The 25195-nt window shown below is 47.1% G+C and overlaps 1 protein-coding gene across 1 annotated transcript in view; it reads left to right on the forward strand.

Moving 5' to 3' along the window:
• The first annotated feature begins 8190 nt into the window (after window positions 1-8190).
• SLC67A1 (solute carrier family 67 member 1) overlaps window positions 8191-25195 on the forward strand; it is a 149145-nt gene continuing 132140 nt past the window's right edge. Inside the window, exons 1-4 of the mRNA XM_078601482.1 lie at window positions 8191-8490; window positions 12392-12489; window positions 15007-15152; window positions 17981-18113. Of these exons, the coding sequence (XP_078457608.1) occupies window positions 8377-8490; window positions 12392-12489; window positions 15007-15152; window positions 17981-18113 (491 nt within the window). The 5' untranslated portion in view covers window positions 8191-8376. The remainder of the gene's footprint in view (window positions 8491-12391; window positions 12490-15006; window positions 15153-17980; window positions 18114-25195) is intronic.

The following is a 25195-nucleotide window of genomic DNA, read 5'->3' on the forward strand; positions in this document are numbered from 1 at the left end:
AATACTCATGTGTTTGACTGTCTCTCCATTTGTGCAGGTAAATACTCTATATTCGTATAGCTGGGGAAGCAGTTATACATGTACGATAGTTTTGATGTCGAGATTAGCAATCAATGCAACAGCTTCACGTGAGGGCAGAGTGAATGGTTGCAATGCCGCCGGGAATGAATCCCTCAGGGTAGGAGGAGTTCAGTACGTCGGTGATTGTCTGACTTGGGTGGCCAACCATCGATTGTCTTGACTTGGGTGGTGCATTGGGTAAGCGCACTGCGGACACGAGCCCTATGCCTTTACTCTTTGGTTCTTTCGGTAAAGTCACGTAGGTATAAAATTAATTAAATCACGACGTTTCGGGCGCAACACAAGTGTCCGTCGTCAGGTGGGACAACCACAGCAAGAAACAATTGCTGAAGTGGGCAAAAGGGGCTGCTGCAAAAAGAGGCCATATAGGCAAGAGATGGGGGGAGGAGCCAGGGAGGGTGGGGGTGTGGGGCAGGGGGGTGGATGCTACAAGTAAGACTCAAGCACGGCAGAAAATGCCGGGGTGGGGAGGGGAAGTGGGCGGGGCTGGGAGTGGGAGGGTTAGGAAAACTGGAGCTGCGGATATGAAGGCAGGCCAAAAGCAAATGTAGTGACATAAGAAGGGAGGGGCTGCTGGGGGCTCGGTTCCCGGGCGGGTCCAGACGCTTAAGCCTCTGGGCGCCAGGCGCTGGGTTCCCAGGCGCTTAAGCCTTTTGGCGCCGCCAACGGGGGGGGGGGGGCTGTGTGTGCTCTGTTGGATGTGGTGGCGCACACGGCCCCACCCCTCGTTGGCGGCGCCAAAAGGCTTAAGCGCCTGGGAACCCAACGCCTGGCGCCCAGAGGCTTAAGCGTCTGGACCCGCCCGGGAACCCAGAGCCCCCAGCAGCCCCTCCCTTCTTATGTCACTACACAGTTATGGTTTTACCTGGTTAATAACATCCTTCCAATGATTACTCAATCTGTATCCATCTTCTATGCCTTTGTTGAGTTTGATTCTTGGCCACAGCTAACATCAGTGATGAGGTGTTGCATGCAGCAAATGTGGGCTCAATGGCTGTTATCATCACAGCTGAGGACACTGATGTCATGGTGCTTTGTCTTGGCTTCCAGAAGGACATCACCTGTCCCATCTACCAGAAGTGTGGGACACAGAACCGCACGCGGTTTGTCGATATCAGCAAACTGGCAAGGTCACTTGGAGACAGCATCTGTGACAGCCTAATTGGCTTACACGCCTTCACAGGCTGTGACACGGTTAGTGCATTCGCCGCTCGAGGGAAGCCGAATGCCCTGAAGATGGTGAGAAAGGACACTTCCTGCCAAGAGACTTTTAGTCGACTGGGGCAGTCATGGAATGTGAGTGATGAGCTGTTCCAGACAATTGAGCAGTTCACCTGTCACATGTATGTTGCTAATAGCAGCACTGGTGAGGTGAACGAACTGCGCTACCAGCTCTTCTGCACCAAAAGGGGAGAAGTCGAGTCAAGCCAGCTGCCACCATGTAGAGACTGTCTCTTCACGCATGTTCAACGAAACAACTATCAGGCAGCAATCTGGAAGTGCTGTCTGCAGGCTAACCCTGTGGTGCCAAGCCCTACTGAGTATGGATGGACAGACGATCATCACCATTGTGGTGTTCATTCAGACGCTGTCTTTCCGACACCATTGTGGTGTTCATTCAGACGCTGTCTTTCCGACAGCCCTGTTCTTCACCTGAGGGACGGCTGCTTGCGTTGTGGCCAAAACGTCGTGAGAATTGTATTTTATTATGTTTAAATTGTATTATTTCCCTTCTACGTGACTTTACCGAAAGAACAAAGAAGATGAATCCCTGCAGTCACGAAAGCTTTAAATCGAAAAAATGATTTTATATTCTAAATAATATTTACAAACACTAGAGAAACGTTATATATATGTATTTTTAATGCTTTTATTACACCGAAACCTGAGTCTGACATACCACGCTGAAAATTCACGGTAATAGGGTAAAACAAATCTGCAGTCATCCATTCCAACTCAACGAAACGACATGAAAGGGAGAGAAAGAAAGGAATCGTATATATGTATTTAACAAATGATAATGCTTGTACAACCTGCAATAAAATCTGATATAACACTTTTCCAACCTCAACTGAAAAGCTATGTTGTAATTATGGTCATATCGTGAAGTTTATTATCGCATCATGAAAACATTGTGCCAAATTTCGGGGAGGCTCAACCGGGACGCATCTGCTAAATGCATAGAAAGTTGTCTGCCTCGACACTTGCAGGCTGTGCAATTATGTGCCTCTTCTCTAGTCAAGTCCTCTATCGTAGATATCTACGTGACTTTACCGAAATAACCAAAGAATATGAATTAGTGCGGTCACGAAAGCTTTATCCTCATTTCTCTCTATACTCATTTCTCGTTCCGCCGCATCCTCCCATCTCAACCTTGGTCTCCCTCTATCTCCTAATAATCGTCGGCTTCTTTTACTCTCTACACAAATAACAATACGATGATTGTTTTAATGTTTTTTTTGTCTTAAGTCATGTCAAGGGTTTTTTTACACGACCGAATAATGGAAAACAATTATGAATGATAATATTGGTCGTGAAAGCTTATGTATAAAATTAACAATACGACCCTAAACTGTTGATTCTGTGTGAAAACGTCAATGCAGTTATAATTGACATATGTTTGCATATTGGTACAATTATCACCTTAAATTCGTGTTCATGTTTTCGTAACCTAATTGTACTTTGAAGGATTTTCAAAAGTAATTTGTCCAAGCCAATTTTCATTACAGGAATTATATCTTATAAAATATTAATATTTTTTAAAATATAATTATTTATTTCTCTTGAGTTGCTTGTATTTCAAATTTTACTTGATTCATTATAGTAATTAACGTTATTTTTAAGATTTTGGTGACCCACGTGACCCTTGCAAATATAATTACCCTGGTCTCTCGAGGTCTCACCTGGTGAAATGAAAATAAACTTTAGAATCGAGCGTGTAAATTCATCATACAAAGTGAAATAAAATAACATTAAGGTCAAATGAAAATGTCTGGTCGAGTACTTTCCAGCAGCATTCACCAGGCTTTGATTTTCAGAGTATCATCATCAGGGTGTGAGCAATACCCGCTGGGATGCATAGTGTTTATAGGAAAGAACACGTAGAGCCAATCAAGGCAGCACAGGGACACTGCTATTTTAGCTGCTCACAGGTGCAAATTATAGAGCAACGGTGTGACACCCATTAAAATCATTCACATTTGTGTCTAATGGGAACACAGCCCAGATGGTCCATAGAGGCTGACGGTACTAATTGATATTTTTTTTGGGATAAAAACAACCCATTGTCCATCATTACTTACATACTGAAAAATATCCACGAACACAATAAAAATTTACATTTATACGGCGCGGATCCCATGTAATAAATACAGAAAATGCATAAACTGAAATGCTCAAATGTTCACGTTGTCGTTATCAAAGCGACTCCACCTTAATATGGTCAGTGTTGTTTCTACCTGGCGAAGGGGCAGCGTTCTTGAGACAGTATTGGAAATTCCACGTTCCCTTGACAGGTGCAAGTCTACACATATATAATTTACTAGTCTTTTGCCCGTCCAAAGACGGGTGTATTGTAGTAAATCTGAAACTTGCAAGCGAAAAGCAGAGCGCGACGTGATAGTCATTGCATCCATTCATGTGCATTTGTAAGGCCGCAGTGACACACTTATTTCATATTCTTTGGGTATTTCGGTAAAGCCACGTAGATAGAAAAAATAATCAAAATAATAAAATCACGACGTTTCGATCGCAACACAAGCAATCGTCTTCAGGTGAAGACGATTATTTTTCCTACCTACGTGGCTTTACCGAAAGACCCAAAGAATATGAATTCCTGCGGTCATGAAAGCTTTAAGTCAAGATTTACACTTATTTCATTAAAAGGTTATAATCGCTTGTTCATCATGACGTCCTTTTTACTTTGATGTCTCAACAGCGTTACGGAGACCACGTGACGTGAGGGTTCTGCCTTTGTAGTGAGGGTTGTGAGTTGACGTTGAGGGGGGGGAGGAAGCGCCTCGCCCCGCATGTGGAGTGACGTCACCCGCTAATTATTATGAATGAGGGGGGCGGTGTCCATTTGGAGGACGTCACTTGTTCATGATTATTAATGAGGGGCTGTTCCATGTGGAGTGACGTCACCCGCTCATGATTATTAATGGGGGGGTGTCCATTTGGAGGACGTCACTTGTTCATGATTATTAATGAGGGGGCTGATCCATGCGGAGTGACGTCACCCGCTCATGATTATTATTGAGGGGGGCTGGTCGACGTAGAGTGACGTCACGCGCGGGACACACAGACATTCTTGGCTTATTATGGTAGTAAATGTCGAGTGAGAATACTGTACTGCCGTGATCGGGGAGAAGAAATGTCATCCCTTTTGGTTCGCACACGATGCCTCCTCCAATTTGAGTTTCGCTTCATCACAACGCACATGGTGTGGCGACACCTCGTGGTAAAGCTGCGGCATGGCACTTAAGAGTCACCAACAGCGCAATTCGGTCAACTTGCAATTACGTGGACGGTCCAACTCATGTTTTACCACGAGGGACCCATGGGGTAACGGACAGTCCCCAACCCAGATTGTCCACAATATCTCTCTGGGCTGTCTATGAATAGGAGCCATTGCCCAAAACGTGACCTCCGATTAGCACGGTTGGCTACGTACGGTGCGAAAGAAGTTCATTATAGCTTTTCATTCTAAGGCGGTATTACTGTCACGTGTTGAATGTTGTGTTAATTGTGCTTGTGCACCAATGGCAACGTGGGATCACCAAAAAATGATCGGCAGGGGAAGTGCATTTACAAGTCCAGTGTGCGAACCACGCAGGTTAATTCAGTAGCGTAACGAGTGTGGCGGCAGGGGGTGCATCGGACCCCCGTGGTGGTCAAAACTACAAATTGGGTCCCCCTTGACAACCACCAATAGATTATGTTTTAAACAAGTGTAAAAGAACAACACACTTATTTAAAACGCGGTTAAATTTTAAAAAAAATGCTTTCAATTACGTTCCACGTTTCATTTTTATTTAATTCAAATAAAATATTGGGGCCCCACCTGACCGATTGCCGCACCCCCCCCCCCCCCCCTGAGTTGATAATTAATGTAGTTAATGCCAAGGCTACGTCCGCTTGATGCCCTCTGGAGTAGCTGGATTCAAGTTTCAATTTTCATTGATTCTGATTCGGTATAGCCCTGTGAGCCATGCGGCTCTTGAGTCGGGTGCAACCGCAACAAACAAAATATGAACAGAGAACATCTTACAGCGACGACGCGCCACAGAAACATCCTGGATAAAGCAGCAAATCTTCCAGAAAAAAACCCTACCGTGTTACAACGCTGGCTGCAAATTCCATAGGAGCGTTGTGCGCTCCTCGGCGTCCTTTGCGGCTGGGCGAGAACGCGGGACAGCGCTCCCTGCTGGCGAACCTGGGGGTAGTTGCACCTCCAATTCAACAACAACAACAAGCGCCATTCGCCACTAAGTGGCGGTGACGTCACCACGACGCTTGTGCCAGGCTAGGTGCACCTTGAGGCTACCACGTGAAGTGTCGAACGCCCGCTGGCAGGAGGTCACTGGGCAGACCCAGCAGGTGCCACGGGTCGACTGACTGAGACGATTGGGCCGATGCACCATCTGTGCCCCCTACTGTGGCAACCTCGAATTCACTGCAATGGACCCCCCCCCACAGTTCACTCCCACAGGACACAAGCTGCTGATCGTCATACGATTATTGTGGCACTCATTCAATCTCCTGCATGAACAGACGGTGAGGAGGGGAGTTAAGAAACGCACCTATTCGTGTCTTAGGGCCCGTCCATAAATGACGTCACGCACCTAGAGGGGGGGGGGGTTAGACATTTGTGACGATTGTGACGAGGGTGGGGGGGGCTTTTAGAAATGTGACGTCACATCAAAATGCGCAACTTTAAATAAATATATACAACACGTTCCACTTAATAAAATATACTTTTTGATTAATGTTTTCTCCTATAACATCAGAGTGCAGCGCCACATTAAATACGCACTACAATGACAATAATTTAAAGCGATTTGAAGCATGTTTTATATTTTTTGGGGGGGGTGAGCAGAGCTTTGTGACATCATATTTGAGGGGGGGTCTGACTTTTTGTGACGCCGTGTGACGAGGGGGTGGGGGGTCAAAAATCGTCCAAAATCGCGTGACGTCATTTATGGACGGCCCCACAGGCTATTAGCAGCAGCCCCGAGTGGACACGAGTGATACGTGTTGTTATATAACGTCAACTTCGTTCTGTCTCCATGTATATAACCTTCTGACCCGCACCTACTGGACATCTATAAACACACGTTCAGAGTATTTGGCTGCTATATATTTACACATGCTAAGGGGCCGTCCATAAATGACGTCACGCGATATTGTACTATTTTTTGACCCCCCCCCCCCTCGTCACACGGCGTCACAAAAATTCAGACCCCCCCCCCTCAAATATGACGTCACAAAGATCTGCCCCCCCCCCCCAAAAAAAAAACATGCTTCCAATCGCTTTAAACTATTGTCATTGTAGTGCGTATTTAATGTGGCGCTGCAGTCTGATGTTGTAGGAGAAAATATTTATCAAAAAGTCTATTGAATTAAGTAGAACGTGTTGTTTATATTTAAAGTTGCCCATTTTGATGTGACGTCACATTTATCAAATCCCCCCCTCGTCACACATCGTCACAAATGTCTGACCCCCCCCCCCCCCCCTGGGTGCGTGACGTCATTTATGGACGGCCCCTAAACCACTTCGTTGAGCTGTCATTTGTGGCCAGGTCGCTTCTGACAAAAGGAGCTGTATGTATCCATGGGCCTTACCTGGTAAAAATAAATATAGTTTATAGTTTAAATTTTAAAAAAGTTCATAGTTTATCTGTCAAATACAGCTTCATAGCTCATCGGATTTCTCCAGGATAAATAAACATTCTGATCAATACATATTTAATTCCGTACAACGCAACATTCTGTTCACTTGTTGTAAACGTGATAACCTATATTGATCAATCATTACATTTCAGTGTCCATTTCAGTCTATAAATTGTGGATAATCATTAAATTCAGAATTCCATTCAAGAATATTTATTTGATCTCATTTGTCTCTGCCTCGTTAGTCACGTTTCCCCGGGTTTCTCGTGTTCCGACCAAATTTTGATTCGCTCAAATCAGCCCGAATAAAACATTTGCATCGCATTTGCATACCGCGACAAATATCGAACCGTTTAACACTCGCAATCAATTCGAAACACGTTCTCTGAATCCTCATGAAGTAGATTTTTTTAAAAGTAAGTTAATCATAGATTTTCTAAAGGACAACAGCGTTAACGGAACTCGGTACCACTTAATGTGGCAAAACTTCAATCGCAGCGATTTATATCCGAAGCTCGTGAGAAGTGAATTACAGCTACAATATCTGATAAACCAAGACCGTAATTATAATATATATTGGGGGGGGACACATCCCCCCCCCCAATATTCAAATATGCTCAAAATGTCCCCCCCAATATATTGCTATAAAATATATTTCTGTTATTTGATTGTGGTTATGGTTGTACTTTATTAATCCCTAATCTCTACCATTACACACAATGAAACAAGAAAAGGTAAAAAAGAAAACACAGCAATGTAATACAATACACTATTAGACATTATTGTACAAAATAAATAAAAAGTCCATCCCATGTGATAGTGAATTCTTTTATATTTTAGGCAGGAAATGAGTTTTCAAATTTAGATTTTTTTTCTGTGGGGGGGCCCCCAGACCCCCTGGAAGATTTGCCCCCCCCCCCCCAATGTTGACTCCATGGCCACGGCCTTGTGATAAACCCACTCATTTCAAACGATAATTAGCATCGCACAATCCACTGCTGTTGGCCACACACAGAAATTATAACCACTTAAAGTTTTGCTACTTCAGGTGATTAAAATATACTCGACATGTATTTATTTTTTCTATGGACCCGCAGAGCAATTAAACTCACAGCCACCGTTGTCAGGGGGTCACCATGCAACGTGCTGGCAGCGAATCGGCCCTTTTGCTTGTTTGTACTTTGCGCTCAAAGCAGTTTTGTTTAAATATTTCCTTCCTTCTCTCTCTCTCTCTCGAGTTACGCAACCTCGCAAGGGTTTAACCAACATCGCAAGCCGCACGCCATCGCTACTGTACGACCGCTTAGCGGACAAAACGCCTTCGCGCGCACCTCGAACGCGCCTGTTCGACGTTTCGCGCGCACTCCTTTTTTTTCGGGCGAGTCTCTTTGCCGGTCGCGAATCATGGAGAAGCGTGCGGAGAGAAGCGTGGAGAGAGATCGCTCCGTTGTCCGGACTGTGCACCTCACGACGGCCATCTACGCGTGCTGCTTCTGGATACAGCTCGGCGTTTTGCCCGTGAGTGAGCGATTTAAACGAGACCAACACGCTCATGTCACGCTGGGTCCATCCGTAGTCCGCCGGTCGTTCATTGCAAGTCACCCGGGGTCACTGGCCGAGCCCGGTGTGGGCCCTTCGTGTGTGGGGGGCCCACCTGACTTGCGACCACCGAGACAATGCACGCGATTTGTGAAACCCCAGCGGGTGTTAAACGTCAATTCGCAAAGAAAAGTTAATTGACGAACGCTCATCTTCTAACACCGTCGATTGCCCGGAATGGTGTACGTAAAGTGTATTTGTGTTACCGTATACGGTGTTTGGGCACTTGCATTCTATTCATTGTCTCTGTGGGTATGTCAAGCGTTGGTTTTTAGTGGGTGGCTCTTGACAGCAGCTGTCTGTCTGCACAGGAAATCGCCACAGTCTTGAGTTCACGTTGCCGGCTGTGTGGGTGGGGGGTGACATTGCATTTTTTTTTATTCAGTCCTCCGAACACGGCAACCGATTGCCAACCGAGGCCAACGTGAGTGGCGAGTGATATTCGAAGCAGGCTCTAACCGACCCACGCTGACCAGCGTGGTGAAGTATGGTCAAACAACCCGCATCCATCTCTTCAATAACCTGAAGAGATGGATGTAAATCATGGCACACGCGTGATAGTTTTTGTGTGTTTAGTTTTGTGGTCCTCCGATTAGCACCGTTGGCTACGTAGGGTGCGAAAGAAGTTCTACAGACAGTGCATACATACACGTTCACAATGTTAAAGTGTCAGGTCGTTGATTAGTAAAGTACTGTTGCAAGGCAGACCTCGAAATGCACGAGACAAAGATCCCCCGTGTAGTCTGAACAGAGTGTTGTGGCAAGTGCTGCTAGCGAGCACCTATGAAGGCCGGCACGGCACACGAGGGGGGTGGGTGGCCAGCAACCACGCCCGACCGCCTTTGTCTCCCCAGTGGCGATGTTTACACACCGCACCAGGTACTAATTTGAGGCTGAGTCGACCTAGGGATGGCCCAGGACCGGTTCAGATAATCGTCACCGGTGTTGGCCGTGAGCGGGAATCGACCTCGGGTCACCGGGTTCGTAGCGCAGCGTAGTGCTAACCACTACACTACCGCTCCCCATAAAATAACCATAACCACGAATCCACACACACACAGCATCTTCGTTTACGAAAGTGATTCGAGTTACATTATAAGGAGACTATGATCCGATGAATGGTGTAACGCAGCGCTGCGCCGTGACACGTTTTCATTGCTTAATCGCTATCCATCATTGAGCCTTAAGGGATTTAGCAGCAATCACCTGCTTAGGCTGAGACGTTTGGTGTTTTGATTAATAACTGTGCAGTGCACCATCCCTCTTGAATCTATAGGTGTACTGTTCTGTAATCAATAATGCTTGTACTCGTCTATCAAGCGTGAGAAAGCCAGTGCTTTCTGCAGTATAGAAGTGTTTGGTGGCAGATTAATACTGCTGCTGTATGTGTTTATACATTTCTAATGCATGTAATGCATTAAGAATTGTTGAAAAACAAGAAGATTGTCTTCGAATTATTTGTGTTTGCTATCAATGATGAATAACAGACATGCCGATGAAAAAATAAGAAGAGGTTTTACCCTTTCTGGCAATAAAACAGGAGGGGTTAAAATGTTCAAACACCAAATAGAAACCTTCTACAAGGCATCAAGTCTGAATTAACCACACGTACTTGTGGCAAAATATGCAAACAAAAACATGCTCTGATAATTATAATATTTAGAATTTTTTTTATGTTTGCAATGTCTTTAAAACTGATTGGCCTACACCAGAGAGAGCCTTCTCTATGGGCTTGTCTCACCATCAATGTTAGAGCAGAGAACGCCAATAGGTGAACAGCACAAAAGTAATGCAACTAACGACCAGTTATACATAACAGACATGCCATGTCACATTCTAGGAAATGGCTCTGTCCGTTAATAAATCAACAATTACCGTTAATTTTCCCGCACCTCCGATTAGCAACGGTTGGCTACGTACGGTGCGAAAGAAGTTCAACATGCTTACGTACAACATTGCTAATGCAACAAACAGACCCATCATAGACTGGCACGTGACAGCGTGGACACGTGCCCGGGTGGGGCCTTTGGCGCAGGACTGCTCCGTCGAAGCACCGTGCTGTGGCCTTTACGGCCGCCTGGCTTCATGTGGAGTGGCCCCCCTGCTAGACCAGAGGTCGCAACCAGGTACCCAATACCCGTACCCTACCCGATACCCGGCTACCCGTACCCGGCCGTACGGGTACCCGTTTGCGACCCTGGTGCGGCCGGGTATGGGTAGACCGTGAGTCACTGGTGAGTCACCGTTTGTCACTCATTTCCCAACGTCTTGTCTCTTCTCACAATTCAAGTTCCTAGAATCAACCCACCCGCGCCTGCAACATGGCTTCGTCCCAGAGGTCGCAATCAGGTACCCGTACGGGTACGGCCGGGTACGTGTACCCGTTTGCGACCCTGGTGCGGTCGGGCACGGGTAAGTAATCAAACCCCGTTTGCGACCTCTGTGCTAGACCCACACGACGGATATTGCAGAGGCCCGGTGCCCTGCTCTGCCCACTCGACTTTGTTGAGCCGATTCTCTCTCCCTTACAAAAAAAAACCCTTTGGCTGAAGGTCACCCGCTAGGCTGCCTGGTTGAAACAACCTATGGGGGTGAATGTATGTTGAACTTCTTTCGCATCGTACGTAGCCAACCGTGCTTAATCGGAGGTACGGTGGGTGGGGGGACACACACCAAACTCAAACAAGCAGTTCCGAAGAAATTAGTTTTTACAATTTTAATGTCGAGGAGAGGTCTGATGCCGGGGCAATCGAGCTGGGCATCCAGCCAGTTGTGTGCGTGGGGTGCTGGGGGTGCTTAGTGGAAGGAGTGTAAATTGCCCCGGGTGGCTGTGTGACCGTGGCATCCCAAATCCAAATTCCCCATCGCCCCTCAACAGCTACCATCAAAATCTGCACCATCGCAGTTTATTTTCACCTGAAATGTCGTCCAGTGTCTCAGCCCCATAATCCCTCTGTGGAACGATAAAATCAGCACCACTTTATGGAGTGGTTGTCCTGTGGAGAGAGAGAGATAGAGAGACTCGACTCCCACCGTAGCAATGAGGAATTTCCACCACTGCCTTCAAGGCTGTATACAGGAGATGAATACTGCCTCAATGCTCAGTTGAGCAGGACATCACTTTGTTTATGCCTCGTCTATACGTTCCCTAACACATCCGACACCCGAAACAACATCTGCACAAACCACACCAGATGCGGATAGCTGATGCACGAATGGAAAATGTAAAACTGACCAGTGTCAGACAGTGGTCATCCAGAACAGACCGTACAGCGTGTGCGACGTCCGATCCACAAATACGAAGGAGACGTCGCAGCGATACACTCCGCTGCTCCTCACGCGGCTATGTGGCTTGGCCACCTGAACGTGAAGTCGTTTGCTCTGCATCTACATCAGCAGTCACACGACAAGAAGAAACCGACATTTACCAGCCCTGTCTACGTTCACCATCACGGCCCAAACTCACAAATCACAGTCTGCATTCACCCCCACCACAGACTCATTTCACCTCCAGCTCTCACCTTTGACCCAGGCCCCGTAGCGTCTTAGAGGGGGGGGGGGAGGGGGGTGAGGTGCTGGAGGAGGATGAGCCCCTACTTGCTGAAGGCTTATCCTCACTTCTAGATTCCTACAGCTTTAAATTTGCTAGACCGTGACTGCATCTCAAGTCTTTAAATGCTCTCCCTTCACGCTCCAGTGTTGCCACCACACTTTGCTCTGAGCCTGTCTCGCCGCTGATGCCGCCGCTATCACCGCTGCTGCCACCACCGCCACCACCGCTGCTGCTGCCGCTGCCGCTGCTGCTGCTGCTGCTTCTCAGTATCTGTCCAGGAAACTGGACGTGGACGCGGTGCAGTTCGGGACGCTGCAGACCTTCTTCGCGGTGGTGCAGCTGCTGGGAGGCTCCTTCTTTGGGAGGTGAAGCGAGCGATGGGGCAGAGGGGAAAGCCGGTCCCACGGGAGAGCTCCTCCTCTTTATCTGCTGGTGACCTGAATCGGAGTCAGAATAGTTATTTACGCTGCAGAAGGAATCAGATGAGCTGCGGCGCTCTTTTTCACAGGTGTCCAGTCGGGGCGGGCGACAAACGTTACGACAACGAATAATACAAAAACACACCAAGGTTGCAAAGTATATGAAAGGTAAACTCATAACTAAAAAATATACAGATACAACTGAATTATTTGTGATGTGAGGGTGGTGCAGGGTGGGGGACCAACCCCGCGGATCCTAGTATCCACGGGGTTATCCACAAATTCACTCTTATCTGTAGGAATAGGACCGTGGATAATTGGAGCTTTTGTGGACCCAACAACCCCCGTGGATAATAGGGGGTTGCACACATAGAGGAGTTCTCCTGTAATTGGCTACCAGGTTGCCGAGACAACGCAATGGGGCATCATTTAAATTGGTTATCCAGTTCGTCAATTAAAATACAAGGTAAGCACGAGGAGTTGTACTTTTCGAGTGCTTAAATAATTCAGAAACTCAAAGGGCCTTTCGTCACATCTCATCCCAACCATTTCGTAGCCCTGCTCTATTGTAGCCGAGGGAGGCCCCGCGGCAGCTGCCTCTGTGTGGCCCAGGGTGGGTGCAGCCCTGGCTTTCATTCATCCCAACGTGTAACGCACTGCACAGTATTCGCCCACTGCTCTAAGAGACAGAACGACTCGGAGGGGCAAGGGACCCTAAGACAAGCGGGGAGGCAGCCAGGCGGTGAGCTGGTGGAAAACTTTGCCCAAACTTTGCCCAAACTCTAAGGCCCTCTAAATATGAAGATATGTTCAGTAAAATCACGAGTGTTTATACATGTCGGAGGAAACCAGAGTGCCCGGAGAAAACCCAAAAGTGGCAGGGAAGCAGCGCCAGAGGTCGCAACCGGGTACCCGATACCTGTACCCTACCCGATACCCGGCTACCCGTACCGGGTACGGGTAGACCGTGAGTCACTGGTGAGTAACCGTTTGTCACTCATTTCCCAACGTCTTGTCTCTTCTCACAATTCAAGTTCCTAGAATCAACCCACTCGCGCCTGCAACATGGCTTCATCCCAGAGGTCGCAATCAGGTACCCGTACCCGTTTGCGACCCTGGTGCGGCCGGGTACGGGACCTCTGAGCAGCACTCTATCCCATACAAATGGAGCAGATGGAGATTAGTCCACATTTTTCCGTACTGCCATCTCCTGGCGACTCAGGGTATGGCACCTCAACGCCATCGGGCAGGAAGTTTCACAACGTGTGTGTGTGTGCGTGATCCACCAACCGTCGCCTCCACATTGCTGGATAACAGGCGTTGCTGGATTACAAATTAAAGGGTCATTAGTTTGTCAGAGGTGCACAATGCCTATAGACCAAATCACCGGGAATGCGCAATCACACATCTCACAAGCTACGCAAAGTTAAGCCTGGATAGTTTTTGGGTGATTAACCACCAGGCACGGATAGCTATCTGGTCCATTGGTCTGCGGGGCAGCGTGTTTGGCAAGAGAGGGCAGTACAACAACGCCCATAGCTTTGCACACGGGGCTTCCGTCGTTCCACATTGAGGTTTCCCCCCTTCAACAACCCGCACTGACCAGTAACGGTGAAGTATGGTCAAACGAGCCCGACGAGCCATACGGCATTGGGAGACCCTCATCCAGTAGTATATTAACAAAATACCTGAACACGAATGGGTACGGATATGAATGCACGTACACGTATCTGTACACGTACCTGGCACGTGCGTTTACCAGATGAGAACAATACTGCATTGTGGGAAAAACGCGACGGCTGCATATCGTGCAGAGGGGGGGGAGGTAAATATTTAATGAGTGCACTGAAATCGGTGGGTGATTAGGGAAAGACTTTGAGATTAATCGTAGTTTTCTCGATATTGTTTCCCTCTATTTATTGTAGTGGGGGGTAATCTATGAATGGATCGCCTCGTAGTATGTTTTTATCCCTAAACGAAATATTGATGGTACTTCATTGGCGGTGGTTTACATGGACAAGGACGAAATGCACCACAATCACTGCAAACAGCAACAACTACAAATTGCCGTTCGCCACTAAGTGGCAGTGACGCCACCACTGCTACGTGCACCACCACCATTATCGCCATTAACACTGCTCTTTTCGGAGAAATATAAATACAAAGCTGACTTACAGGCAAAGAACATTTCCCAAAATCATCATCAGCCTGGTCTTGTACAGGGTGTCCATGGAAGTAATATCATGGCTGCATATCTACCTTTGCTCGTACGTATGTTGAACTTCTTCGAACCGTGCTAATCGGAGGTGTGCGGGGGAAGGACAACAAACTAAACACAAAAATCAGTTCCAAAGGAATGAGTTTTCAAACACGTTGATAAATATGGAAATGCGTAATGTGAACGATTTTTTTTGGTACGTTGTTTCGAATGGCCTTGCGTTGTCATTTTGTAACGCGCCGCAGGTTCGGGGACGTGTTTGGTGGGCGGGCGGCACTTTCCGTGGCTTATCTCTCGGCGGCGTTCGCTCACTTGCTCCTCGGCCTGTCCAGCAGCGTCCCCCTGCTCTTCATCTCGCGCCTGCCCTCCATGTTCATGCACGGATTTCAAGGTGACGACCGCACGGCACGGCAGAGAAAAAGAAAATCAAAACTAAAAACTAAACGACTTTTTATTTTACCAGGAAAGGCCCACTGAGCTGTGTACAGCTCTTTTTCAGAAGCGACCTGGCCACTAATGATAGCTCAACCAAGTGGCTCACCGTGTGGAATTTTATAGCAGCCAAATACTCCACACGCGTGTTTAGAAATGTGGAGGGAAAAACCGGAGGACCCGGAGAAAAATACGCACGACAACGGGGAGAGAGACATGCAAACTCCAAATATACAGCAGGCGTCAGGGTCGCGATCGAACCCACGACCTCCTGTATATCAGGCGAGGGAGTTACCACCTCGCCACCGTGGCACCCTTTTGGTACTGTGACATGTCCCAAGTGGTAGCATTTCCACGAATGTTGCAGAGGTCCGTGGCTCAAACCCAAGGGAGATAACATCTCGAGGGAGATAACACCTCGCCAGGGACTAGGTGGTGGCACGAACCGGGCAAGCCAGAGTAGCTGTGCTTGCCTGGGGGCCGTTATACCTCGGGTTGCCATCCGTCGTGGTTCTCCCAGCAGTGTCTTTCTTTAGTTCAAGGTAGCTTGTCCTATTTAAAATCTGTAAGTCTTCCCAAGGCATTAGGAGTTCCGATTATTTTGTTAGTGGTGAAATAATAGACCACAGAAGACAATGCATGTAATTATCATTCTCCCCCATTCTGGTATTGTGAGATATATTTCTTCCCGTGATTTTAGATTGAAGAGGCATTTGTTTGGAACTGCTTTTTGTGTTTAGTTTGTTATTTGTTTGCACGTGGGAATTTCTTTGCATGCAAGGGGCTCGCACTCAAAAGCTCCAAAAATAACAATAAAAAAATATTTGCTGCACTGTCATCTCATAACCACCTCGCAGACCACAGCGAGTTTGGGAGTTTTACAATCTGTGTGATTCACCAAACCTTTCCACAAAAGTTCCGGGAGCAGTGGCACGCACCACCAAAAACAGCAACGGATGATGAATGCATCCAATGAGCTGGCAGAGCCATTTGATTAATTGCAGTGCTTTAATTCTTGCTTATTTTTTTCCCCTTTGTATTTGCGTTGTATGTGTTAATATTTAAATGTTTTGTTGCAACGTATGGCAAGGCAGGTGGCTTAAACGCCGGGTGTACTGTCTTTTGTCATGAATTTGAATACGAATGGAGGCCTCTTAACAAATTTGCTTCAGTGGTACACGGAGCAGATGTTATCCATCCGTTTCATTTCAATATAAACCATTCTCCCCCTGTCATCTGTAACCTCTGTTTCAACCACTTATTGTTTGACAAATGCTGAGACGCGGTCATGCTCTGAGAGTGTTCTGACGCATGGGGGTAGTTTTTTTTTGTTCTTCTTCCGACTCGACTTCAACATTTAACAATTCCAAGGTCACGCGAGTAAGGAGTATCGTGACCGAGACACGCGCACATGATGTGTTGACGTTCGCGGAGAAATCCTAGGACATTTTTCAGTTTCTCAAAGCCAAAACTCTTTTTTTTGTTTTAAAGGACAGGCTTGGTAAAGCAAACATACTTTTAATGCACTTTATTAACCACAACAAATATGTATTTTTTTTTATACATTCTCATACATCAACTTTATGTGTAGACATTCAATGTCATTTGTTGTATAGTGGGCGGAGCAGTGGCGCAGTGGTTAGCACACTGTGCCATGGACCTAGCAAACTGAGTTGGATTGATGGCCACGACTAACTTGACTGCTGAGTGGTCTGAACTGGTCATGGGCCTCCCCTAGTCTCTTCAGCAGTGGATCGACAAAGGGCTCAAGTAGACTTTCATAAAGTGGAGTAATTGTTAGCACGGTAGCTGACTCGGAGCATAACATCTACTCTAAATATGAATAGTGTACAATCTTTGGCCATGCTGTATCATTCGTGGGGATTGTTTAACCATACTTTCACCATGCCGGTCATCACTTGCTGGTCAAGTGAAGGCTCAGGGACCGGTTCAGATGTCACTCACCACTGGTGTGACCTTGTGACCAGGATTCAAACTCGGGTAGCCCAGGCCTAAAGGGAAAAATTCAAACTCCTGCACACCCACTCCTCATTGTAAATGTAAACACCTCTGTTGATTTCCACGTAGGTTTCGTTAACAATATAACCAAATCCAAAACTCCATACAAGCTGGCATTGGAATGTTCCCTTAACTTTATTACAGCTGCCTTACATTACTTTGCGTTTACAGGTTTCATACGAGAAAACGACTCTTGCTGGAATCTCACCGTGTTAAGCAGAGGACATTGAAACGAACTACATTGCACTAATCGCACTGCTCAAGGATGCTTCCAGCCTTCGCTGAGGTCATGAGCCGCAGTAAATGTTGCATGTCGATCCGTGGGACACGCGGGGATGAATGCTCTGCTTCACAGACAAGGCTCTGTCGATGGGCCGGTGATATTGCAAAGCTGAAGCACATTCACCGCGTGTTGAGGAGGTTTGTGGTTCAAACCCCACGGCTGCCCTGGGTAGAACCGCGAGTTTCTATCAGCCAAAATATTTGCATCGTCTGCTTCAAAGCGGACATCAAAGATCCCCGTGACTTTGTTCTAAAAGGGTAGGCCATTCTCCCCAGGCGTCAGTTTCAAATTTGCCAATTGGTGGAAAATTACCCGCAAATTACTCAATTGGGAAAATACACAGCAATCATCCCCCCCCCCCCACTGTGAAACTACCGCAGACTGCGGCTGTGCAACACAGTGCGGTGCCTACCCTTCGCGATCGCCTCGCGCTTGGAGAAGGCGCGCCAAATGCCACCTCTGCAAATGTTTCGACTCGATCGCAGGGGCGCAGATGGTGGTCACTGACCTCTCGGACAAGTCCCAGCGCGCCGACGCCTTGGGAAAGATCGGAGTGCTGTACGGCGTGGGCATGATCTCCGGATCCATGCTGGGGGGTCTGCTCACCAGTCACTACAGGTGCGAAAGCGAGCACGTGTCAAGCGTGTCAGCAACGCGTGCGTTCGCGTCGAGGGGCGCGCGGAGCCCTATGCGGCGGGTTGCCGCGCGTGTCCGGACACAGTCAACATGTTTGGATGTGGTCGGAAACATCCACGTGAATTCATTGCCTCGGGCATTTTAACCATTCGTTCGTTCATTCATTCATGTTTCTACACACAGTCGTTCATTCATTCATTTCATGCATTAATCAAAAAAGTATTAGTCAATCCGTTCGTGCATTCAGCAATTGACGAAGACATGAATAAATTAGTTCACTCATGCATTAGTTCATTGATCCCTGCATAGATTTGTGCATTCTACCATGCACTCGTGGTCGCATTAATTAATTTGCCAATTTTACGAGCCATTCATGCATTAGTTAATGCAATGCCTGTGGAATGCGTGCAGCCTGCATATGCAAAGTATATGAACATCCACCGCACTCCCATAACAGTAAAGGGAAGAAATCCATAATGCTGTGTGTGTACCGGTAATGAGGAGCGGTCGTGTAGAGGTTAGCGCGCTGCGCTGCGAACCCAGCGACCAGAGTTCAATTCCCGCTCACGGTCAACAGCAGTGACTGGTACTGGGCCTCCCCTAGATGAACTCGGCCTCAAATGAGTACCTGGTTCGTTGTGTAAACATCGCCACGAGGGAGACAAAGGTGGGTGGGCGTGGTGCTGGCCACCCACCCCACCTCGTGTGCCGTGCCGGGACTTCATCGGCGCTACTCGCTCACAGCACTTGCCCCAATAGTCTGTTAAGGCTACACGGTGGGGTGGGGGGGGGGTCTTTGTCTTTTACCTTGCATCAGTAATCTAACCAATAGCCACCGGCGAACTCTGATCGAGTCCTGACAATGCCACCCACTTCCGAAGCAAGTTTTTTTTTGCGCCTGTTTGTATTTGGCGACATCGCGATGTGACAATTGTCTTCGTGGACATCGCAAGTGTTTTATACATATCGGAGTAACTGTCCCGGGGCTGTGTCTCGTCTTTGCGCTTACGCGAGCCGAACGCTGCCCCGTTCGAGTCACGGTGATGTCGACTGCAAGGCCCCTTGGCCCGAATTGGAATACGATTGATGGCTGCAGAGTATGGAGCCTCTCCCCCACGTGGAATTAGCAAACTGCATTGCCTCAGATTCGTAGACCGAATATATCCCTGCCCAGTAAGCATGCCAACGACATGCCTAAAAAAGGTGCTCAAAAAAGGTATCCCATGATACAGCTGCCCACCCCGAGCTATAAATCAGAGGTCGCAACCGGGTACCCGATACCCGTACCCGATACCCGCGTGTCCGGCCGGGTACGGGTACCCATTTGCGACCCTGGTGCGGCCGGGTACGGGTAAGGAATCAAAACCCGTTTGCGACCTCTGCTATAAATGCTCCGATGCGTGTGGCATTGTCTTTGAGCTGTTCACCTTTTGGCGTTCGCTGGTCTGACACTGGCGGTGAGTCTAGGCCATAAAGAAGCCTGCTACCTCTGGTGCAGAGCAATCAGTTTCAAAGACGAAGTATCAGTTTGTGTGCACGTGTGTGATTAATGCAGACTTGATTCCTCGCAAAAAGGTATCTACTTAGTGGTTGGACATCTTCACACTTGTTTTATTGCCAGAAAGGGTAAAAACCTATCCTTATTGTTCATAACATGCCAACTAACGTTGGCCAACGTTGTTGGAACTGGTGGCCCAACGTGGGATCAGCGTTCGACGCTTGCTGGGTTCGTGGTGTTCCTAGTGTGGTCCAACTGCTGTGTCGAGGAGAACCGAGGTTTCATACGTCATTACTGAAACCAACACGGGGGTACTCTTTGTTTTTTTCGGTAAAGTCACGTAGGTTAAAAAAGAAAACAAATAAATTTAATCACGACGTTTCGGAGGCAACACAAGCCTCCGTCTTCAGGTGGAACCGTCACAGCAAAATTACTGTAGCTTGATACAGGAGGTGTTGAATCTAAAAGTTGAATACAAATCTACAGCAAGGTACAGACGAAGAATCTCCCTCTCCATAGCCTTAACGGACTGTCGGGGCAAGTGCTGCTAGCGAGCAAGGCACTCAGTCTATTCACCAGCCCCCTGCGGCAAACTTTTAATGTGTGCGGTAAATTTGCCCCGATATGACGATACAACGGTATATGTTACGATTTAAGATCCACGGTCATCGTTATCGTCCGTTTTGCGAACATATCGTTCAATCGTGAATATAATATTAATCATTATTTCATTAGTTCTCGCTTAAATGTAGTTTTTGCATCGTAAAATACTTGTGAATAAATCAAAGCACAATCATCAAAGTGGTGATGACATTTAAATAGCTATTATCCCATTATACAGCTGCCTTTGCAACATGTTTTCTGGAGCAATTGACGGAACGGTCGGTTATAAGACGACATACTGTTCATAATTGCTGCATATTATTTCCACTATAACTCACAGCACGATTGCTTTTCAGCATTGTTCATTACAAAGTAAGGTTTGTCACGTAAGCAGAACGTGCCAATTCGTCACTAGTACAGCACACCGGTGTGTTGGAGAGCAAATCCGCAACATTTACAATCCACAACATTTACAATCCACAACATTTACAATCCGCAACATTTACAATCTAGTTGTAATTACTGGCGAAACGTTGTGGATTTGCTCTCCAACACATCGGTGTTGCTGTACTAGTAACGAATTCTAGATTTGAAGCTTTCGTGACTGCAAGGATTCATATTCTTAGGTTTTTTCGGTAAAGTCACGTAGGTAAAAACATCAAAAGTTACCTACGTGACTTTACCGAAAAAACCTAAGAATAGTAACGAATTGGCACGTTCTGTTTACGTGAAAAACCTTACACATTTTCTGTGTCGGGTGGTGGCGGGTTTAACGACACATTTATGTATTTACGCGATCTAACCCAACATAACCTTTCATGGATGATATTGGTCGCGAAAGCCACGTGTTGAACTGGAAGGCTTGTGTTGCGCAGACTGCAAGTTGAAGTATTCTTTATCGATCTCTGTTTGTAACTGGGAATGCACAGAAGCATAACAATTCTACGATAACATTGCGAAATGCAATTGCAAAGTTGTGCCAAGTTTCTATCGCAATAATCGTCATATCGTGAAATTTAATCTCGCAACATGCAGTATTCTGAAACGTTATAACACGGCAACCCCCGAGTAGTACCACCAGATGGCAGCACTGCCATATAATTTATTGTTTGTTTATCTCTGCTTTCACTTTCATCATTAATAGATTTTCTGAATTCAAAATTTGTATCTTGAAAATAGACGTTGAGCCTTTGCCCCCTTCCCCCCCCCCCCAATGGGTTTCATGGAACAGTCCCAAAAAATGTATAACAGCACGTTACGATCATTCCAGAAAGTTGTACATTCTGTTGGACGTTTAAGAGTACAAAATGTACGGGAGGACAGAGCCAGGAGTAGAGATCAAGTTCAAGTTCATTTATTTGGTATAACCCTATGAGCCATTCGGCTCTTGAATCGGGTGCAACCGCAACAAACAAAAAACAAAAACATGAACAAGAATACATCTTATAGTGACTATGTGACTGAGCGCAAACTGAAAATCCAAGAAAAGACAGCAAAATATTGCAGAAAAATCACCGTACACCAACACTGTGTGCAAAAATCCCAGTGGGATGCAAGTCAAACAACAACAACAACAACAACCACAAGACAACTTAGATTAAGGCCATCAGTCTAACTCAGTACTACAACAAACAAACATAGCCAAACCAAAAAACTTTTCGAAAATCACCAAAATAAAGCCATAAAAGCAATGTAACAGTGATCATAGGAACTGTGACCGAATTTTCACAATAAACGACGTAAACAACATGTACTACCAAACTCTGCAGCCATAGCTGGCTGCATGAGTCACTCCACAACAGTAGGAGCATCAGTCGGAGTATCAACATTTTTCAATGCGCCTTTAAGATCAGCACACAGATGCCAGGGTGAAAGCTCTGGCTGCATGAGTCACTCCACAACAGTAGGAGCATCATTCGGAGTATCAACATTTTTCAATGCGCCTTTAAGATCAGCACACAGATGCCAGGGTGAAAGCTCTGGAGCAGTGGTTCTTAACCTGGGATGCACGCAACTCCCTGGCGGTCGCGAGATGCCCTTTCTGAGAATCGGGCAGTTAAGGTTAAGAACCAATCACTGCTCTCGAGTCTAGAAGGAAAGTGATTGACTGATGCAGTAAACACTGCGCTCCAGATAGAGCACCATGTGGGGAAATTAATTCGGCCCCGTCGTCGCTAATGAGTTGACGGAGGGTACAAATTATGTTACAGAAGTGGCCGTTAAATAAGATTTACATTGTCGAAAAAAATAGTATAAGTTTACTTGAAATGCACAAACACATTTCGATTAGAATTCGGCTGAGTTATTCCTCTAATCCGTAATGGGAACACAGTAACACCGGTAGGACCAACGATTGCCGTGGATGAATTCACGAATGAATGAAAGAACTAATGAATGAAGAGGAAGAGGGTAGTGTGAATCGCTGGCTGAATAGCCGGCGTGAAGTGGGAGACGTGTAGCCTCGAACGTGACCCAGGCTGGCTCCCGTCGGCAAAGCTGCTGACCGTCTGCTCTCGTTCCCACGTCTCGAGCTCATGCCTCGCGGTGCTCTCAGAGTCTATCTTTTATCCCGGAGAAATCCGATGAGCTTCGAAGCTCTTCTTCACTGATGTCCAGTAGCTCAGCGCTGGGCCGTCACAGCACCGCGCGAAGCAGCACCCCTGAACTGTTGCACGTCGCCAGTCAAGTGGCCACGGACGAACTCATGGTCGGCCAAGTTGGGTTTCAATCGAACGAGAGTTTTGAGACCCCCCCCCGTGCATATACAAATATGGATGATTATTATGTGTGCTATAATAAAAATAAACATAATAAAATAAAATACCGAAAGAACCAAGAAGATGAATCCCTGCAGTCACGAAAGCTTTAAATCGAAATGTGTGCTATAGTTTGGTCACTGGGATTCTGGGCAAGAGTGGGTTCATTGCCGGTATGCCTTCTCTAGTTTTGGGAAGGAATTATTGCGGATCCGCTTGATGGATACGTTAGCGCAGCTTTAATTGGAGGAGAGTGTGTTTCCATCCATATATTTTCAGATGACATTGAATTGACACTGGGAACAGAGGAAGACCTTTGCGAAATTACAAGACAACTCTGCACGACATCCGAATCAGCATCGTTATTTCTTCCTGGAGGAATCCGATGCACAGATTTCCAGTATCAAGATGATATGGAACGGAAATTAGTCGTGAGAATTACCGGTGTTAATCGCATCGATATTTCCATCATTGGCCAAAAGTCAGGTCAATTGCTTCGAAATACTTGCGAGCGGCCTTTGAAAATGCAATGGGAAAGAAATGTTATTAACGCATGAATAAGGATGGAATTCTTTGAGACATCCATTGAAATATGTGATTGTGTGTGGATGTGAAGCACAAACTCTTGTCAGCTGAAGATGAAAGGGGGAATCCTGGCTTTTGAAATGAAATGCTTTTGAAAGTTACCATGAAGCCCTGGCACGGCGCACATAACTGACGGACGTAGAACAATTACCACCCAATTAGGAGAGAAGGAATGGCTTCCAGCCACAATTTAATGAGGAAATCTGCAGTTTAGCCCCCCCGATGTGTTTTCGAGTCGTACTGCGTGCTACTCGGCGCGATGTCCAACGTTTCGCTCCACGTGCCGGGAGCTTCATTCGGGGGGAGGAGAGGGGGGGAGGGTTCGACACAATCCTAGAACACATTTGAGAGCTTTGGGGCTCATCAGCGAAAACCTTCACGGGAGATAAAACAGCAGATCACTGAGCGCCATCGATAGATCAAGCAAACCACCCCGCAACCACCCGACAACGCGTCATCGAGGGCAACCCAAGAAGAGGAAGCTCAAGGACGACTTGTATTCAGAACTCCGCGGATGATCGCACCGGCCTTAAAGCGCAAGCGGCTGATCTGTGAGGGTGAAGGCCGGGCAAGGGTGCAGAGGGAGACCACGAGCAGAGCCGCGAGCACGATGCCCCATCGTCACGGGCGACGGATCGGCGGATGGTCTAGCGTGAGAGGTCATGTTTGTGCATGTGTCATTATGGAGCGGTGGTTAGAGCGCACGGCTCGCCATCAGAACGTCGAGAGTTTAATTCCCTGGGAGGATTTTTCGATTTAAAGCTTCTTTCGTGACTGCAGTGATTCATCTTCTTGGTTCTTTCGGTAAAGTCACGTAGAAGGGAAATAATAAAAGAATAAAAATAAAACATAATGAAATAATTCTCACGACGTTTCGGCCACAACGCAAGCAGCCGTCCTCAGGTGAAGAACATGTCTGTCGGAAAGACAGCGTCTGAATGACACTGCTTGCGTTGTGGACGAAACGTCGTGAGAATTATTTTATTATGTTTTATTTTTATTATTTTATTATTTCCCTTCCACGTGACTTTACCGAAAGAACCAAGAACATGAATTCCCTGGGAGGGGGTCAAGGAGGTGAATGGGGTGGGGGGGGGGGGGTTCGATTTAATAATATTCATAGTAGAGGTGCAGCCCTGCAACCGCCTGCTCACACCACTGCTGTTAGAAGGACCTCCGCTCGTGGGAGCTCCAGAGAGGCCCTCCCTACTCTCTCACGCCAGCGAGACAGATTTGGAAGGGTTGGGAAGTGGGAAGCACCCACGTTTAACCTCACCGCACACGACCTGCTGATGGGCGAGTTGCGGTGTAGACATATTACGCTGCCGGCCGGGCAGAGGCGGGGAGTGGGAGTGTGGATTTTTTAAAAAGAAATGCAGACCTCTGGATCGCAAATCCACCGCGCTAACCGTGACGCAACGGCGGCATCATTATTCCGATGTTTTTCTCGCGTGGGTGAAATGATTCCTGCTTTGTGTGGGAAAGTCGTACGGCGGCGGTGAGCTTTCCAAGTGACTCATCCCCCCCGCACATGGGGATCAGGAAATGCCCCACCGCTGCCTTCGGGATGTAAACAGGAGATGAGTGCTGCCCACGGTTGTTGGGATTTTGAAACCGCATTG

This window comes from Lampetra planeri, chromosome 16 (assembly GCF_965212315.1).
Source record: "Lampetra planeri chromosome 16, kcLamPlan1.2.h2, whole genome shotgun sequence".
In the NCBI taxonomy this organism is placed as follows: Eukaryota; Metazoa; Chordata; class Hyperoartia; order Petromyzontiformes; family Petromyzontidae; genus Lampetra; species Lampetra planeri.